Raw genomic sequence first — 20,809 nt, 5'->3', positions numbered from 1 at the left:
ATGGGGATTCAATACCTGGTCTTCCTCCTACTATGACTGTGAGTCCCACGTGTGAGCCCCACATGGGTCTGACCTGATTTGCCTGTAACCACCCCAGTGCTTTGGACAGTGCCTGGTAAGTGCTTAATAAATACCACAGTTTATAAGATATTATTTAAAGGTATGTCCATAAATCCTGCACGGTCAGGGTGGGGCAAATATCAAATGTCCGAAGATCACAGATCCATCCCTGGCTAAGGTGTCCATTTTCGGAGACATGTCCACTCCCACACCCACCCACGGGCTGATCAGATTGAAGGACTGAAGCAGATGCACAGAGTCAGGTCCTCTAACAATACTAATAATTGTAGTATTTGTTAAGCCCTTACTTTGTGCCAGGCACTATACTAAGCACTGGGATGGATACAAACAAATTGGGTCGGACACAGAAGGGAGAGTGAGTCCGGGAAAAGAGGGCTTAATGGGGGAAGGCTTCTTGGACATTAAGGTGTGACATTAATAAGGCTTTGAAGGAGGAGAGTGTGGTGGTCTGGCATATATGGAGCACGGGGGGAGTTCCAGACTAGAGAGAGGACGTGGGAAAGGGGTCGGTGGTGAGATAGATGAGATTGTGGCACGGTGCTTAGTAAGCTGGAGCTAGAGGAGCGGAGTGTGCGGGCTGGGATGGAGTAGGAGAGCAGTTAGGTGAGGTAGGATGGGACAAGCTGATTAACTGCTTTAAACCCATCTTCAGTCATGCCAGGTTTCTTCTCTTTCTCTCACGTACCTTGATTAGCCCTTTTACTTCTAGAGCGTGTTTAATTGTCCAGAGCACTCTCCCCTAAGTTATTTTCATCTCCCCTCACAATAGCGCTATGAGGTAGGGAAAGACAAGCAGATTTGTCCCTATTTTACAGGTGAGGAAACTCAGGGTCAGTGAGATGAAATGACTTGTCCATGGTCACTGAACAGACAGGTGGTGGAGCCAGAATGACAGCGTGGGTCTTCTGACTCCCGTTCCCGCACATTTTCCATTAGAATATTCTCTAGAGTCCAATTATCTAGGCTTCAATCAATCATTCAATCAATTGTATTTACTGAGTGCCTAACTGTGCACAGAGCACTGAACTAAGTGCTTGCTTCATTCCTCAAAAAGTCCCAGATATTATATATATGATATATATATATATCATATATATATCATCCTCAAAAAGTCCCAGATATTTTATACATATATATATATATATCATCAATATATATATATATATATATTGATGGCATTTATTAAGCGCTTACTATGTGCAAAGCACTGTTCTAAGCACTGGGGAGGTTACAAGGTGATCAGGCTGTCCCCCAGGGGGCTCACAGTCTTAATCCCCATTTTACAGAAGAGGGAACTGAGGCACAGAGAAGTGAAGTGACTTGCCCAAAGTCACACAGCTGACAATTGGTGGAGCCGGGATTTGAACACATGACCTCTGACTCCAAAGTCCGGGCTCTTTCCACTGAGCCACGCTGCTTCTCTAGGGACAGATCCTCCTTTGCCCACATTTTTTCTTTGGAGACTTTCTCTCAAAACCCAAAGAAGGTTTTTAAATTACATTTTTCAAATTACTTATTCATATTCATGCCTGTCTCCCCCTCTAGACAGTAAACTCACTGTGGGCAGGGAACGGGTCTGCTAATTCTACTACATTGTGCTCTCTCAAGCACTTAGTACAGTGCTCTGCATATCGTAGGCGCTCAATAAATGTGATCGATTGACTGAGTGACAGATAGAGGTCTGTGGGGTTTCTTTTCCCTTCCCATGCACAAATGTCCGCTTGCACATTTGGCACATGAGGGCCGAGAGAGTCTCCAGAAGATGTGTCAACGACAGACCCAAGTAGTCTCAAGGGATAAGCACAGGGCATGAGTATTTCTATTATATTGTTATTATCGTACTCTCCCAAGTGGTCAGTACAGTTCTCCGCACACAGTAAGCACTCAATAAGTATAATCGACTGGCTGACTTACTAGATGAGAGCCGCCATGGAACATGGCAGGGATGACGAGCTGGGGAGAGAGCTATCATGTGAAACGGGTAGGGCATCAATTAACCCCCACAACCATCTTTTTTTCCCAGGGCCACCCGGACCCAAGGGCGAGAAAGGCGACAGAGGCTTTCGCGGAGATATGGGTGCGGTTGGACTTCCAGGGCAGAAAGGTCAGTGGATCCATGGGAGAGGGCCGGGGGAAAGGGGCCAGTAGGGTCCCCTCCCCGGGAATACTGGGAAAAGACAGGGGGCCGGGCAGGCCTGGAGTCCTACCAATGGGTCTCCTTTTGGCTCGGCGATGGGCCGTTTGCGAATGGCTGGAAACCAACTGACCCATCACCAACCCTTCGCGAGAAGACTTGTGGAAATGGAGGCAGCTACTGTCGCGTTCACTGTGGCAGCAGTGGTGGCTGTTGGTTCTGAACTGCGAGGAGCCTGAAATTCTGCTCCTCTACCCACCGTACCTCACTCACTTTGTTATTCTCTTATTAATTCATTCAATCAGTCGTATTTATTGAGAGCTTACTGTGTGCAGAGGACTGTACTAAGCGCTTGGGAGAGTCCACTATAATGTTCTTCTTTCATTTCTCCATGTATGTCCACCACCAATTCCTTCACCCTGTTTCTTATTCTTAGACTGTGAGCCCCCCAAGGGACAGGGACCGTGTGTAATTCCCATCCGTCTTCTTTCTCTGTGCTTAGTAATAAAAATAATAATAATACTGATGTTATTTGTTAAGCGCTTACTACATGCAAAGCACTGTTCTAAGCACTGGGGAGGTTACAAGGTGATCAGGTTGTCCCACGGGGAGCTCACAATTTTAATCCCCATTTTACAGATAAGGTAACTGAGGTGCAGAAAATAATAATAATAATAATAATAATGGCATTTGTCAAGTGCTTATTAGGTGCAAAGCACTGTTCTAAGCAATGGGGAGGATACAAGGTGATCAGGTTGTCCCACGTGGGGTTCACAATCTTAATCCCCATTTTACAGATGAGGTTACTGAGGCACAGAGAAGTTAGGTGACTTGCCCAAAGTCACACAGCTGACAGTTGGCAGAGCTGGGATTCATGACCTCTGACTCCAAAGCCCGGGCCCTTTCCACTGAGCCATGCTTCTTCTCCATATATAGTATAGTATATACTATATACATATACTATGCATATACTATAGTATAGTATATACTATATGCATATACTATATAAAATCTATATATTGCCAACTTGTACTTCCCAAGTGCTTAGTACAGTGCTCTGCACACAGTAAGCACTCAATAAATATAATTGAATGAATGAATGAATGAATATACATATACTATGTACTATATACATATAGTATAGTGCTGCAGGCACAGAAAGCGCTTAGGAAATACTGCTATTTCTCCTTCCCTCAATCCTAACCCCTCACCCACTCTCAACCTTTCACTCAGCCTAAACCACCCCTAACCCAGGCCTAAACCCAAAGGGTCCTGGTGGCATCAACAGATTCGGGGTGGATGACCGAATCTAGTTCTTGACCCCCCTCAATGGTCTAAACCCGAAGTTCCTCAGTCACTTTAAATGAAATTTGGGCAATTTGTAGGGAAGCACAGGAGTTGAATCACATTTACGTAGACAAGACATATTTTAATTACTGTGGTATTTGTTAAGTGCTTACTCTGTACTAAAGAGTAGTACAGAGAAGGAGCGAGCAGAAGCAGAGAAGCAGCGTGGCTCAGTGGAAGGAGCATGGGCTTGGGAATCAGAGGACATGGGTTCAAATCCCAGCTCCGCTTCTTGTCAGCTGTGCGACTTTGGGCAAATCACTTAACTTCTCTGTGCCTCAGTTACGTCATCTGTAAAATGGGGATTAAGACTGTGAGCCCCACGTGGGACAACCTGATCACTTTGTTTCCTCCCCAGCGCTTAGAACAGTCCTTTGCACATAGTAAGCATGTAAGAAATACCAAAATCATTATTATTATTATTAAATGCTGGGGTAGATACAAAGTAATTGGGTTGCACACAGTCCCTGTCCCACATAGGGCTCACAGTCTTCATCCCCAGTTTCCAGATGAGAGAACTGAGGTCCAGAGAAGTCAAGTGGCTTGCCCAAGGTCACACAGCAGACAAGTGGCAGAGCTGGGATTAGAACCCAGGTCCTTCTGACTCCCAAGCTCATGGTCTATCCACCAAGCCACACGGCTTCTCTATTCTGTGTACCCAAACAGCTTGGTTTAACTAATAATTCTGCCTGGGGTGGTACAGAATATCAAAATTCTGATCCCTATCCAAACATAGGGCAAAACAAAATGCTTTAGGGTGTTTGAGAAGCTGCAGACAAGAAGGACATCTTTGCAGTATGTATTCAGGTGACTTTTATTAAAAAAAACAACAACAACCCAGCATTATCTCTCAAATACCTGGTAGTCCAACTTGAATTAGATTATGTTTTTCTTGCAGTGAGTTGCACAGGAGTAAATCGGTTTCAACCCACTGGATCAGGATTTAAACGCTGAGTAGAATACAAATGACTTTCACCTTTGCTGTCAGCCGCTCTGTGTATTTTTCTGTGGTTCCGTCTACTAGTTACCATTTCTCCTGCTTGTTTTATCCCGTACTATCTAAAACAACATTATGAAACAGCATAATAGAGGGCAAAGAAGAAAGCAGATGCCGTGAACTTACCCCGCTCTTTAAGAGACTAAAGGAGACAGTGAAGATAATTTTATTCCTGGCCAAGAACCAAAAAACCTTGCTTGGTGTCTGAAGGCGAGGGCTACAGTGTACAGTGTGATTAGAACTTGAATGGTTCACCCTGCTAGAGAAAGCAGCCCATATACTTGCCGCTTATTTTTCTCTGCTTTGATTGCATAGTGTGTTCTCTCTCTGCGTGTGATCAATTTGTTGACCAGCCCTGGTTTCATCAAAAAAGCCATTTTTTTTTATGAAAAGCATGAGTTTGGCTTCTACCTGACCTTCCCATCAACCTGTTTTAAAAAGCCAATGGATGAGGTAGAAATTCTAAAAATCATATCCGTGGGATGTAGGGCAGAATTCGGAGAGGGTAAGAGGCGGGTGGCATTCGTTCGAGGGAACTGTCGGGGTTCGTTGTAGGAAAAGGGACATGGCTACCAACTCCGTTAAATTCGTCTTCTCCCGAACACGTAGTACAGTGCTTTGCACAGACTTAGCGTTGAATAAATGCAATTGATTGATCGACTGGAAGAAGTTGGCTCTGGAAAAGTCTCTGGACTGGCTTTGAGCTCTGAGGATCTGGATAATGGAGCATTTGAGTCTTATCTAGAAGAATTCAGAGTGTTTCCTCAGTTATCTAAGGTATGCCAGTGGTTCCATTATGGACCACTCTTTCTCAAGTTTCATAACCTGACTATGAATTTTCCACTGGGAGTAAAGCACCTTGGGAGCTCTTTGGGTAGTCGTTCTAAAACTTCCGGGTGCATCCAAGGAATTCACAATTTATGACTTTCATGAGGTAAACAAAAGAGAGTCCTGAATCTATCTGCTGGGTTTTTTTTCTGGTTTTGTTTCATTTTTAGTTGTGCTGTCAAAAATGATGGAGTCGTGCAGTTTGGGGCTTGCTGGGACTTTCAAGCCAAAGTAGGGGCCATCAAGAAGGGATGGCATCTGCCACCTTATTACAAATCTAGAAGGAGCTGTAAAGACAGGTTTCTCTTTGAATAGAGAGTGTTTGTCAAAATCTTCCCCTCCAGATCCTGCATTTCCTCACTATGAGCTTATTAGATGGAATGAGAAGCAGCGTGGCTTAGTGGAAAGAGCCCAGGCTTGGGAGTCCGAGGTCATGGGTTCGAATCTTGGCTCTGCCACTTGTCAGCTGTGTGACTTTGGTCAAGTCACTTAACTTCTCTGTGCCTCAGTTCCCTCATCTGTAAAATGGGGATTAAGGTTGTGAGCCGGATGTGGGACAACCTAATCACCTTGTCTGTCCCCAGTGCTTAGAACAGTGCTTTGCACATAGTAAGTGCTTAACAAATACTATCATTATTATTATTATTATAAAGCCCTAGCAGCATAAAGCCTATTAATGAGTTTTGTACAGTGCATCAGAGTATTACTACTAGTAATGCTACTGTGACCTTTGGACATTTGATATTCACCCCACCCCCAAACCCCACTGCACTAATACACATATCTATAAATGATTAATTCATATTAATGTCCATCTCCCCCTCTAGCCCATAAGCTTCTTATGGGAAGGGAAAGTATCTGCTAATTTATTTATGTTTTTATATTAACGTCTGTCTCCCCCTATAGCCTTTAAGCTCACTGTGGACCTTCAGTGTGTCTGCTTACTGTTATAGTTTACTCTCCCAATCATTTAGTACAGTGCTTTGCACAAAATAAGTGCTCGATAAATACGATTGAATGAATGAATAATTCTGTGATATTATCCTCTCCCAAACGCTTAGTACAGTGCTCTGTACATAGTAAGCACTTAATAAATACTATTGATTGATTGATGGTAATAGTATTTATTCAACTGCGTGCAAAGCACGTAACTCAGCAATGGTTGGGGATTCATTTATCATTTGAAACTTTATCGTCCCTTGAGCCACTTTGAAGAGTACGAAGCCCTCTCTTTGGTAAGCCCAGATGGACCTTGTGGTTTCAGGAAACTGTCATTGAGAAAGGTTCCCTCCCTGGCCAGTGCTCTGGTTTCACATGGCAAAACCCGTGTTGTAGTTTGGATTTTTTTCCACATTCCCCCCACGACCCTGCGTTGAATGTTCCGGGCCTTATTAGTCGTAGACGGATGCCCTTTGTGTGGAATTTATGTTTAAAAATGGCAACCAGCGGCAAGGCTTCTGAGTAATGGGACGTGGGCCCGGGACATTCTCCTGAAGCAGCCTCCACAGAGGAACGGAACTCTGCGGGATGGGCACGATTTCCAAAAGATTTTCCCCCAAAGTAAGAATTCACACCAATTGACCTTTCTGTCTCCATTCTGTCCCTCTGTTCTGACGTTGTCGACTGGGTTCTGAAGGGGAAAAAGGAACTCGTGGCTATCCTGGATTTAGAGGATCCGTTGGCTCGCCTGGGATTCGAGGACCGCCAGGTACTGTGACGGACATCCATCTAGCTAGAAACTGGTGGGGGGACCGGAATAGAAAACTACCATGCTCCGTATTCCCTATCATCAAAGTATTGGTCCCTGGCATAGGAAGCGAGGCTGTCTATAAACATTATATAATAATAGTAAGAAGAAGAAGAACTGTGATACTTGTCAGCACTTATTAATGTGCCAGGCACTGTACTGAGTGCTGGGGTGGATACGTACCAATCAGGTTGGACACAGTCCCTGTCCCACATGAGGCTCCCAGTCTCAATCCCCATTTTACAGATGAGGTCACTGAGGCCCAGAGAAGTGAAATGACTCACCCAAGGACCCCCAGCAGACAAGTGGTGGAGCCAGGATTAGAACCCATGACCTTCTGACTCCCAGGACTTGCTCTATCCACTAGGTCATGCTGTCATGTGGTAGGACTTAAGCGCTTAGTACAGTGCTCTGCACACAGTAAGTGCTCAATAAATACGATTGATAGGACCATTTTAGAGATGTTGGAGGTCACCTGTCCCAGGACCAGCAGCATGACCTAATGGATAGACCACGGGCCTGGGAGTTAGAAGGACCTGGGTTCTAATTCCGGCTCCACCACTTGTCTGCTGTGGGACCTGGGTAAGTCACTTCGCTTCTTTGGGCCTCAGTTCCCTCATCTGTAAAATGGGGATTAAGACTGTGAGCCCCATGTGGGACAGGGACTATGTCCAACCCGATTTGCTTGTATCCGCCTCAGCGCTTAATACAGTGACTGGCACACAGTAAGCGATTAACAACTACCAAAATTATTGTTATTACTATCATAATTATTACCTCAGGGTTGTCCCAAGATCTCAGCATTTGGAAGAACATATGTCTGAAGCATTCAATTAGTACAATTGAATAAATTACTCAGTATGTTGCATTGTACTTTCCCAAGCACTTAGTACAGTGCTCTGCACATAGCTCACGGTCCCTGCCCATAATAAACATATATTCTAACAGGAGAGACAGGCATTAATATAAATAAACAAACAATTTATTATGTAAGGAAACTGAGTCAAGGTCTAAAAAATATACAGTTGCTTGGTGTCAGCAGTAGTTAATTTAACATTTGGACACAGTCCATATCTCACATCAGACTCACAGTCTTAACTCCCATTTTACAGATGAGGTTACTGAGGTTACTCAGCACTTGATAGAACATATGTCTGAAGTGCTCAATTAATACAATTGAATGAATTACTCAGTATGTTGCATTGTACTTTCCCAAGCGCTTAGTACAGTGCTCTGCACATAGCGCACGTTCCCTAGGGGAAGCCATGACAACATATCAGAAGCAGCCTGGTCTAGTGGAAAGAGCACAGGCCTGGGAGTTTGAGGACCTGGGTTCTAATCCTGCTCTGCCAGTGGTCTTGTGTATGAACTTGGGTAAGTCACTGAACTTCTCTGTGCCTCAGTAACCTCATCTGTAAAATGGGGATTAAGACTGTGTGTCCGATGTGAGATATGGACTGTGTCCAAATGTTCAATTAACTACTGCTGGCACTGAGCAACTGTATATATTTTAGACCTTGACTCAGTTTCTTTACATAATAAATTGTTTATTTATATTTATGTCAGTCTCTCCTCTTAGAATATACTTTTATTATTATGGGCAGGGAACGTGCACTATGTGCAGAGCACTGTACTAAGTGCTTGGGAAAGTACAATGGAACATACTAATTTATTCAGTTGTATTTATTGAGCGCTTACTGTGTGCAAAGCACTGTACTAAGCGCTTAAGTAATGATAATTATAATACTAATATGGTTTGTTAAGCATCAACTATGTGCCTAGCACTGAACTGAGCACTGGGCATCTCTCAGTCCCACACATGGGCCTCACAGTCTAAGGGGGAGGGAGAACAGGTATTTAATCTCCATTTTTCAGCCGAGGAAACTGAGACACAGAGAGGGTGGTGATTTGCCCAAGGTCACCCAGCAGGCAACTGTCAGAGCAGGGATTAGAACCCAGGTCCTCTGACACCCACGCCCAAGCACTTCCCACTAGGCCACGCTGGGTCCTGGTTTGGTGTGATCAGCTATTCAGGACGAGTATTTTTTGTGGACCCGCAGATGTCATTTTTGAAGTTCTGATGCTCATTCTCTTTGGATAGGAAATCCCGGCTTGAAAGGGGCAAAAGGAGAAAAGGGGGAAAGAGGATCGGGAAGCGTCTTTCGTAAGTACCAAAAACCTGTGGTCTTTCCTTCTTTCTTTCCGTGCATTTGGTACAGAACGGAATCCCAGTGAAGGTTTGGGGAAGCAGGATAGGTGAGTTTCTGGCAGGAAGTCCATTTCCACGTGCTACTGTGCCAGAGAATTTCCAGCTTGATCTGAGAAAGCCACACTGTTTTCTCAAGGCTAAATAAAGTGGATTGGTGTGGGTACTTCTGGAGCCTACTCACTTTGGCTCAATCACATAGATCTTTCTGCCGACCTCTCGACCACATCCTGTCGCTGGCCTGGAATGCCCTTCCCTCTATGTATCCAACAGATGGATAGTCTTCCCACCTTCAAAATCTTATTGAAGGCCCATCTCCTCCAAGAGGCCTTCCCTGACTAAGCCCCCACTTCCTCTTCTCCCACTCCCTTCTGCATCACCCATCATCATTCCGGGCCTGGAATGCCCTCCCTCTGCCCATCCGCCAAGCTAGCTCTCTTCCTCCCTTCAAGGCCCTACTGAGAGCTCACCTCCTCCAGGAGGCCTTCCCACACTGAGCCCCTTCCTTCCTCTCCCACACGTCCTCCTCTCCATCCCCCCCATCTTACCTCCTTCCCTTCCCCACAGCACCTGTATATATGTATGTATGTTTGTACATATTTATTACTCTATTTTACTTGTACATATCTATTCTATTTATTGTATTTTGTTAGTATGTTTGGTTTTGTTCTTTGTCTCCCTCTTTTAGACTGTGAGCCCACTGTTGGGTGGGGACTGTCTCTATATGTTGCCAACTTGGACTTCCCAAGTGCTTAGTACAGTGCTCTGCACAAAGTAAGCACTCAATAAAGATGATTAATGATGATGATGATCACCCTTGTACTTGGATTTCCTCCTTTTACTCACCCCTCCCTCAACCCCACAGCACTTTACATACATATCCTTAGTTTACGTATTTCTACTAATGTTCGTCTCCTTCTCTGGACTGTAAGCTCTCTGTGGGCAGGGAATATGTCTACCAACTCTGTTATACTCCTCCAAGTGCTCAGTACAGTGCTCTGAACACGGTAAGTGCTCAATAAATATGATTGTACATATCTATTCTATTTATTTTCTTTTGTTAATATGTTTGGTTTTGTTCTCTGTCTCCCCCTTCTAGACTGTGAGCCCACTGTTGGGTAGGGACTGTCTCTATATGTTGCCAACTTGTACTTCCCAAGCGCTTAGTACAGTGCTCTGCACACAGTAAGCGCTCAATAAATATGATTGATTGATTGATTGGTCTTTGGCTTGCTAAAATACCACGACTACTATCACATTCTGCTCACATACCTGAGTTTGGTTGTAAAGACCTGTTCGTAACCAATCAATCAGCGGTATTTATTGAACGCCACCTGTGTGCAGAACATCTTTTCTAGCACTGGGCTGAATAGCATAAAGGCAGAAGACAAAAGTCAATACTGAGATAGGAATAAAATACATAAGAGCTAAGGGTGGTGTTGAATTAACGTGCTGCATGTATGAATTCATTCGTTCAATCGTATTTATTGAGCGCTTACTGTGTGCAGAGCACTGTACTAAGCGCTTGGGAAGTACATGTCGGCAACATATAGAGATGGTCCCTACCCAACAACGGGCTCACAGTCTAGAAGGGGGAGACAGACAACAAAACAAAATAAATTGACCAGGGAAGGCTTCCTGGAGGAGGTAGGGTTGTAAGGTGGTCTTGAAGATAGCGAAAACCTAGAACTGATGGATTTGGGAGGCAGTGAGGGATCAGGGAAGGGGAACCCTGGGAGTGAAGTGTTGGAGGCAGTAGAGTCATGTGCAACTATGGTATTTGTTAAGCCCATACTATATTTCAAGCACTGTACTAGACGTTGGGGTAGATAAAAGATAATTAGGTCCACCATGAGGTTCAGTCTTAAGTAGGAGAGAGACAGGTCTTGAATCCCCATTTTGCATATAAGGGAACTGAGGCATAGAGAAGTTCAAAAGAAGCAGCATGGCTCAGGGGAAAGAACGCCGGCTTTGGAGTCAGAGGTCATGGGTTCAAATCCCAGCTCTGCCAATTTTCCGCTGTGTGACTTTGGGGAAGTCCCTTCACTTCTCTATGCCACAGTTACCTCAGCTGTAAAATGGGGATGAAGACTGTGAGCCCCTTGTGGGACAACCTGATCACCTTGTAACCTCCCAAGTGCTTAGAACAGTGCTTTGCACATAGTAAGCGCTTAATAAATTCCATTATTAGTATTATTATTAAAGTGAATTGCCCTAGGTCACACAGCAGGAACATGGTGGAGCGAGGGTTAGAACCCAGGACCTCTTACTCCCAGGCCCTTGCTTTTTCCAGTAATAATAATAATAATAATAATAATAATAATATTTATTAAGTGCTTACTATGTGCAAAGCACTGTTCTAAGAGCTGGGGAGGTTACAAGGTGATCAGGTTGTCCCACGGGGGGCTCACAATCCCCATTGTACAGATGAGGTAGCTGAGGCACAGAGAATTGAAGTGACTTGCCCAAAGTCACACAGCTGACAATTGGTGGAGCTGGGATTTGAACCCATGACCTCTGACTCCAAAGCCCGGGCTCTTTCCACTGAGCCACGCATTGCTTCTCAGTTAGAGGGCAAGCTTAGGTACAGGAGAAGCAGCTTGGCTCAGTGGAATGAGCACAGGCTTGGGAGCCAGAGGTCGTGGGTTCTAACCCCAGCCCCGCCATTTGTCAGCTGTGTGACCCTGGGTAAGTCACTTCACTTCTCTGTGCCTCAGTTACCTCATCTGTAAAATGGGGAGCCCCCACGTGGGACAATCTGATGACCTTGTATCTACCGTAGCACTTAGAACAGTGCTTGGCACGTAGTAAGCACTTAAAAAATACCATCATTATTATTATTATTATTACAAACTGGGCATCTCTATGTGTCTGTTTCCCTTTCTCCCATTAGCATGGTTCAGTGGAAAGAGCCCGGGCTTGGGAGTCAGAGGTCATGGGTTCTAATCCCAGCTCCCCCACTTGTCTGCTGTGTGACCTTGGGCAAGTCCCTTAACTTCTCTGGGCCTCAGTTACCTCATCTGTAAAATGGGGATTAAGACTGTGAGCCCCACATGGGACAACGTGATCACCTTGTATCCCCCCCAGCGCTTAGAACAGTGCTTCGCACATAGTAAGCGCTTAACAAATGCCATCATTATTGTTATTATTATTCCTCCAACAGCCCTGCCTGAGACCACCCCCCCCCATCCTTAGAAACCCGGATTCCGTCTCCCCAAATTCCCCCTCCTGCCCTGTTTTGATCCCCAGGATCTCTGGCCCCTTCACCAATTACTGGCAGGGCGATAGCAGAAATGGAGGCAGGGGGTCACATTAGATAAAGCAACGCGAGTGTGACCAGATCACAAATCAAAGAGTTAGTCTGAGCCGAACAGACCCGCCTACGATAGAAATATGGGCAGCGGCTAAACAGAGCAAATCAGAGGTCAGGACAAAATGTCAGACTAATGAAACAAAACACTGTGGTAACCAAAGGACTGAAGCCCGGGCCCGGGAGTGGCGGCCAAAACGCCGCGCCGAGGAGAGTTGGAACAAATTGCAACGGCTATGACTTTATCCGCAAAAGCTTCGGGTACTGTCCAGGGATGTCCGAAGTGGAAATCGGCAATAATAATGGTAATTACGATGCTTGTTAAGTGCCAAGCACTGTAGTGCTGGGGTAGATGCAAGTTAATCAGGTTGGGCACAGTCTCTCTTGGGGGTCACGCTCTTAATCCCCATTTTACAGATGAGGTAATTGAGGCCCAGAGAAGTGAAGTGACCCGTCTCCCCCTTCTCGACTGTGAACCTGTTGTCGGGTAGGGACCGTCTCTATATGTTGCCAACTTGTACTTCCCAAGCGCTTAGTACAGTGCTCTGCACACAGTAGGTGCTCAATAAATATCATTGAATGAATGAATGAAATGTAGTGGAGCTGGGTTAGAACCCAGGTCCTTCTGACTCCCAGGCTGTATCCACTAAACCACCTGGTCTCCCCAGAAATCATTTATTTCTTTATTAAGCATTTATTAAGCACTTACTATGTGCAAAGCACTGTTCTAAGCACTGGGGGGATACAAGGTGATCAGGTTGCCCCACGGGGGGCTCACAGTCAATCCCCATTTTACAGATGAGGGAACTGAGGCACAGAGAAGTTAAGTGACTATGTTCCGAGCACTGTACTAAGTACTTGGAAGACTACAATAGAGTTGGCAGACATGATCCCTGCCAACAAGGAGCTTACAATCTATGGATTGTAATATTATTACGATCATCATCATCTTTTTTGTTGTCATGGTTATTCAAAGGTGTTTATCTCCTGGGAGGGCTCTTGAGGGGTAAAGTGTTGTAGAAATTTCTGAGCTTCTCCTACTTGTTTCGTTTTTCATGGTCATGTTTCCATACTCCTGCTCTTACCAGTAGAGCTTTGCCCTTCATCCTCTCCCACCCTTTGCAAATTGGATATATCTGCCACTCTCCCCCATTAGATTACAAGCTCCCTGAGGGCAAGAGTGTGCTTTTTGCTTCTGTTGTACTTCCCCAAGCAATTAATACAGTGCCCTGTACAGACTGAGCCCCCTCCTTCCTCTCCTCCTCTTCCCCTCCCACCCCCCGCCTTACCCCTTCCCACAGCACCTGTACATATATATATATATATATATATATATATATATATATATATATGTTTGTACGTATTTATTACTCTATTTTATTTGTACATATTTATTCTATTTATTTTACTTTGTTAATATGTTTTGTTTTGTTGTCTGTCTCCCCCTTCTAGACTGTGAGCCCGCTGTTGGGTAGGGACCGTCTTTATATGTTGCCAACTTGTACTTCCCAAGCACTTAGTACAGTGCTCTGCACACAGTAAGCGCTCAATAAATACGATTGAATGAATTAATGAATCAGATGCTACATAAATATCATTGATTAACTGGTAGCTGGACGTAAGGGTGCCCTAATGGAAATAATCTTTCCAGATAGGTTTTCATTTTTCTAAACCAAATGTCTCCGCTCCAGATGGCAGTATTTTAGAAATGCAATGCAAGAGCCCAACTCACATCCGACAGTCGACAAATGTTGAGTGGATGACAGAAAAGCAGTGCGGCAGAGCAAGAGTCTGGGAGTCAGAGGACCTGAGTTCTAATCCCAGCTGCACCACTTGCTTGCTATGTGACCTTGCAATGCTATGTGGCCTGTAAGTCCGATGTGGGACATGGACTATGTCCAACCTGATTAGCTTATATCTACCCCAGCGCTTGGGACAGTGCTTAGCACATATTAAGCACTTAGCAAATACCATTTAAAAAAAAAAAATGTCGACTCTACCTATGTCCGAACTTCTGTCAGCCTCCCCTCTTCATTTTGCTGTAAGCACTTCGAGGGCAGGGATTTGTAACTTCGACTTTTCCCGCACCCAGCACAGTGATCTGCTGTTGGTCCAGAAAAGGAACAAAAAAAAAAAAAATATATGCATTGGGCTGACCACACTTGAGTGTATGTGTTTCCATTTCGATAGGACTTCCGGAGTCTGGATTGGGTGATGAAAGCCAACTTCTTTGTTCTCAGCCTATCACCCTCCCTGCAGAAGTTTGCAGTCCCCCCTGTTCTCAGTCAATTAAACTGTGAATGGTTTGGGTCACCCAGGTGTTGTATTTTGTAATTGAAAGTCTGAACAGCATAATAGCCAATAAGTTTTCCGCTCCTATATGTTAGGAGTGCCTGGCCTGGATCGCATTAATGTGTTATATAGCATTAAATTATTTTTTGAGAGAAACAAGAGAAGTAATCATACTTGTGTTAATAGCTGCAAATATGCCGGCTTCCCTGTTCAGGACGGCTGAAATTGAAGCTTCTTTGTTTTCCTCCCTGGTGAATGGGCTTGAAACAATTCTCTTCGGGGAAGTATCTAGAGAAGCAGTGGAACTGGCTACATTTCTCATCAATATCAGTATACAGAGCCTCAAGTCACAGTGGACATTAAAGTGTTGAATCTAGTTGAAGTGATTTTTGATCATCGGGTTTGGGCTAGGGTATGACCCTCTTGGGACATGGTCAGATGATCGTTTTGGCTCTGCCAGTTGTCAGTTGTGTGTCTCTGGGCAAGTCACTTCAGTTCTCTGGGCCTCAGTTACCTCATCTGTAAAATGGGGATTAAGACTGTGAGCCCCCCATGGGACAACCTGATCACCTTATAACCTCCCCAGTGCTTAGAGCAGTGCTATGTACATAGTAAGCGCTTAATAAATGCCATAATTATTATTATTATTATCATTTGGTTGCACTATTGGTGGTGTTAAAAATATACAACCAGACCCCGTAGTTCTGGATTTTTTTTAAATGCCATTTGATCAATCATTCATTCATTTAATCATATTTATTGAGTCCTACTGTGTGCAGAGCACAGTACTAAGCACTTGGGAATGTGCAGTATAACAATAAACAGACACATTCCCTGCCCATAATGAGTTTACAGTCTAAAGGTGTCAGCAGACATTAATATGAATTTTTTTAAATAGTATTTAGCGCTTACTATGTGCTATTCACCTTTATAAGCACTGGAGTGCATACAAAATATCAGGGTGGACACAGTCCATGTGCCACATTTGGGCTCACAGTGTCAATCCCCCTTTTACAGTGGAGGGAACTGTGGCCCAGAGATGCGAAGCGGCTGGCCCAAGGTCTCACAGCAGACAAGCGGCAGAGGCGGCATTAGAACCCAGGTCCGCACACTATTTGGAACTTTCAATAATGCAAATCCTTCGCCGTTAACCAGCGCTCCTCGTGTCACTCTTTCTTCAGCTGCGGCCTCGACGGTTCGCCTAGCCGGGGGCCGAAGCCCAAACGAGGGGCGAGTGGAGATTTACTACAAACGCCAATGGGGCACCGTGTGCGACGACCACTGGGATGCTGTAGACGGGGCCGTGGTCTGTAAGAGTTTGGGGTACTTGGACGTCGAGAAAGTGCACATGAACGCTGTTTTTGGACAAGGTAAGACCAGTTCCAAGCCACCTGAGCCCTCTTTTCTGAGTCAGTAGTTTGATTCATTCATTCATTCAATCGTATTTATTGAGCACTTACTGTGTGCAGAGCACTGTACTAGGTGCTTGGGAAGTACTAGTTGGCAACATATAGAGGCGGTCCCTACCCAACAGTGGGCTCACAGTCTAGAAGAGTTTGATGGACTCTTAATATTTCCAAGGGAGGAGTTGAAAAAAAAAAAAGAACAAATAACAGGGGCACAGTGGCCTGAGTTCCCCGAATCCCTTGCGAAAACCACAGGAAATAATAATCTCAGCTCCATTCTGAAATACTGGTTTCCAGAGGTCTCCTGGTCCCTGGAAGGCTCTTGGGATCTGTCCTCTCAGCGGATGAAAGAGACCTATATTTCCCTTTATGGAACTTTTGTCACACCAAGGCATATTTTCTCCTGGCCTGCAAGAGCCAGGACACCCATCTTGAGGTGACCCGTTAAATCCTTGTCAGGCATCATCGGGATAAGCCTTCCCCGGTCTGAGGTTGGAAAAATCATTGTAATAGGACCTGGGTCACTCTAGCAAGCCTAGAGAAGCAGTTTGGCACAGTGGACAGAGCAAAGGCCTAAGAACTTCTTAGCTGAGAACTTAGAACAGTGCTCAGTGCTTAGAACAGTGCTTTGCACATAGCAAGTGCTTAAGAAATGCCATTATTATTATTATTATTATTCTAATTCCACCTCCACCACTTGTCTGCTGTACAAGCTTGAGCAAGTCACTTCACTTCTCCCGGCCTCAGTTCCCTCATCTGTATAATAGGTACTGAGACTGTGAGCCCCATGTGGGACAGGGACCTTGTCCAACCCAATTAGCTTGTATCTACCCCAGCGTTTAGAACAGGGCCTGGCATGTAGTAAGTGATTAACAAATACCATTTAAAAAAATGAGAAAAAGGGACCAGCTCCATTTTAGCATTCTCATTGAAATCTTATTCATGGGAAAGGGAATTCCAACAGCTAGAGCCTTATCAGGAAATGGCCTGCTGCTTATTTTCCGGAGATTCAGATCAAGGAACTCTTAGCAAGAACACACGGAAAAATCTCCACTGATATAAGGAAGCCAAAAGCGAGGCTTGAGTCTCCATGGTAATGCATCCCTAAAGCAAGATATGTATCATTCTTTATTTTTCACCTCTGCTTTTCACCCAAACACCTTAAATTTAGCTACTGAAAGCCCATCTAGGGCAAACAATAAGGTCAGATCATCATTAGCAGTATCAGTAACAGTAATTTACTGAACACTTAGGGAAGGCAGGGCACTGTAATAAGAATCCAACAGAAACACAAGATGTGTTCCCTGCCCACAGGGGACTTAAAATCAAACAAGTCCAGTCTCATATTATTGAGACAGGAAAATACTGTCCAGGGATTTTAGGTGAAAAAGTTTCCCAGCAAATTGAGTCGTTTCCTAGCAAATTGAGTCATTTCTTCTTCCCTGTGCTAACACAAAAACAGGTTGGGTAGAAGAGTCACAGGAACAAGTTACTTGCAAATTTTTCATTATTCTGTTAAACCTCCTTCAAAAGCAAAGGGAGGATGTGTCTACTAATTCTCCGGTTAATTCAGGAGGAGTAATGAGGAAAAAGAGGGGGGTGGGCCAACAGCGATCCAATTTGGCCAGTACATTGATCAGCCTCAGCTTCCTCATCTGTCAAATGAGGATAAGGTTTCTTCTTTCTGCACCTCTTAGATTGTCTGATCTGATTATCCGGGGGCTACCTGCTACTTAGCGTGGGACATGGTCCGTCGTTATTCCCATTGTTTGATTCTCTGATTATCCCCGCTTTAGCTGCACGATGTCTTGTATGTATCCAGCGCTTAGAACAGTGCTTGGCACATAGTAAGCGCTTAGCAAATACGATCATTATTATTATTCGGTTCATCACATCGTCTCCGTGGGTAAATGCTGATCTGTGGTCTAGGGATTTCAAAGGTTTTTTTCCAGTGGTACTTGTTAAGCGCTTACTATGTGCCGGCACTGTATTAAGTTCTGAAAGTTGGTTGCTCATTCATTCATTCAATTATATTTATTAAGCGCTAACTGTGTGCAGAGCACTGTAGCGCTTGGGAAGTACAAGTTTGCAACATATAGAGATGGTCCCTACCCAACAGCGGGCTCACAGTCTGGAAGACTGTGAACTAAGAAGAAACTGGTGTTTGATCAACATAGGTGTTTGTTTTATTCCTCTCCTATTCAACCCAAAACTTGTTCTTCCTAATTCATTTATTTTATTTTATTTTATTTTTTTTTTTGGCTGTTTCTGAAGAACAAAGAAGACTGTGGTTGTGAACAAAGGCTCTCTGGTTCTGATCCCAGTGGAAGCCACTGTCCAGGGATTAGGACTGAGGGGTCCTATTTAGGATCGGCGGTGCCTACAGTCTGCTCTCAGTAGGAAAGTGGGAATAATTTTTAAGGCCCGGGTCTGGAAGGGCTCTTCAGTGCTGACTCGGTTAGCAATTGCTGAGTTGTACTTTCCAAGTGCACACAGTAAGCACTCAATAAATACGATTGAGTGAAAGAATTCCTTCACTCCATTATCGCTGTCCTGCTCACACATTTGGGAATGACTCTGTGTAAGATGTAGTGCCATGGGAAATCCCAGTTAAGCATTTAATTGGAGCCATTGAGAAGAGTGAGGACTATCACCATAATCAATGGTCTTTATTGAGCACTTCCTATGGGTAGAATACTGTACTAAGTGCTTGGGAGTGTGCAATAAAACAGAGCTGATAGACACATTCCCTACCCACAGTGAGCTTACAGTCTGTGGCGGGGTTGGGGGAGAGACAGGCATTAGTATAAATAAATGATTTATTAAATACCATTTGAAGATTGTACATAACTTCTGCGGAGCTGAGGGTGGGGAAATTATCAAATGTGCAATGGTCAGAGGTCCAAGCGCAGAGGCGATGCAGAAGGGAGAAGGAACCAGAGAAAAAGGAGCTTAATCAGGGAAGGTCTGTCAGAGGAGATGTGACATTAGTAAGGCTTTGAAGGCTTTGAAGTGGTGGACTGGTATATACATTGCATTGCACATAGTAAGCGCTTAACAAATGCTATTATTATTATTATTATTATTATTAATTACGGAGGATTTCCAGGCCAGGGGGTGGCTGCATTGTTGATTTTGTGCTATTTTGGCTTTCCGTCTTTGCCTCTCTCTCTGTCTTTGTACCATCATTTAAATAGAGAGCACTTTACATACTTTCTTATGGTTTCGTTGCACTTGCTCTTTTGCCTAACACTCTGTTTCCAAGGAATAAAGTGCTTAACTAAGGTGTCCCAGCAGATAGGACCCCAGCCCATTGTACGTGGTTTTTTTCGCAAGTCCATGAGAACAGGTTTAAAGTTCCAAAGAGTGTGTGATCAACATAGGTGTTTGTTTTATCCCTCTCCTATTCAACCCAAAACTTGTCCTTCCTAATTCATTTATTTTATTTTATTTTATTTTTTTGGCTGTTTCAGGTACCGGTCCAGTGTGGCTGAGTGAAGTACAGTGTTTGGGGCGAGAATCTTCTCTTGAAAAGTGTTTATTCAAAGGGTGGGGCGTGAAAACGTGTAGCCACTCTGAAGATGCGGGGGTTACTTGTAAGGTGTAATCTCTTAGAGGACAGTGATCTCATTTCCTCTCTCATCGGATGGTTCATAGCTCACTGAAGGTTCATTTGTTTCACACCCACTTGCGTATTTGACCCATGTTTAGCACACACCTTGAATACTATCAGAAAAATCAACTTATTGTTTACAAAGCATCTTTACTCCCTAAACGTTTTCTTGTTTGCATTGCTTTGGGTTACTGTCTGTCCTCCATCCACAGATAGGTTCAGAACAGTAACTTTCTTTTGTGCCTTATCCACCAAATGTGGGCATCAGCTTATACTTGAAAAAGAAAAAGACAGGCTCTTTTTCTGCCCAGATCATAGCACATACTTGAAGCTGGAGGTGAATTGGTGAGAAAAAGTTTGGTCTGTAGGTCGTGGCTGAGTGGAAATAATGCAGGGCTGGGAGGCGGGACACGGATTTGAGATTTGAGTAGGCTCTGTCTGCTGAGTGACCTTGGGCGAATCACTTAACCTTTCTAGACCTCAGTTTCCTCATCTATAAAATGGGGATAATTTAGATTGAGACCCCCTACAGGGGCCTGTGTTTGATTTCATAACCTTGCATTACACAGCTTTTAGCACATAGTAAGCCCCTAATAAATGCCATAAGGAAGGGGCGGATTTTAGTAATGTCCTGAAGATAGAACTGTCAGGATTTAGGGACAGATTGATTATGTGGGTTGAATGGGAGAGACAATGCCAATGTTATGGACTTGTGAGATAGGGAGAATAGTGGTATTATCTACAGTGATGGGAAAGATAGCAAACAGGGCTTGGGTGGGAAGATAAGGAGTTCTGTTTGGGACGTGTTTAGTTTGATGTGTCAGTGGGACACCCAGGTAGAGATGTCC

At 44.3% G+C, this 20,809-nt stretch overlaps 1 protein-coding gene across 1 annotated transcript in view; it reads left to right on the top strand.

The window, feature by feature from the left end:
- MSR1 (macrophage scavenger receptor 1) overlaps positions 1-20,586 on the top strand; it is a 32,886-nt gene extending 12,300 nt beyond the window's left edge. Inside the window, exons 5-9 of the mRNA XM_038769265.1 lie at positions 2,105-2,185; positions 7,024-7,095; positions 9,236-9,298; positions 16,124-16,312; positions 19,822-20,586. Of these exons, the coding sequence (XP_038625193.1) occupies positions 2,105-2,185; positions 7,024-7,095; positions 9,236-9,298; positions 16,124-16,312; positions 19,822-19,955 (539 nt within the window). The 3' untranslated portion in view covers positions 19,956-20,586. The remainder of the gene's footprint in view (positions 1-2,104; positions 2,186-7,023; positions 7,096-9,235; positions 9,299-16,123; positions 16,313-19,821) is intronic.
- Positions 20,587-20,809: the final 223 nt, after the last annotated feature.

The sequence above is a fragment of the Tachyglossus aculeatus genome, chromosome X5, assembly GCF_015852505.1.
Source record: "Tachyglossus aculeatus isolate mTacAcu1 chromosome X5, mTacAcu1.pri, whole genome shotgun sequence".
Classification (NCBI taxonomy): domain Eukaryota; kingdom Metazoa; phylum Chordata; class Mammalia; order Monotremata; family Tachyglossidae; genus Tachyglossus; species Tachyglossus aculeatus.
Note: the sequence above shows the minus strand (reverse complement) of the source record. Positions and strands in the feature narration are given on the sequence as shown.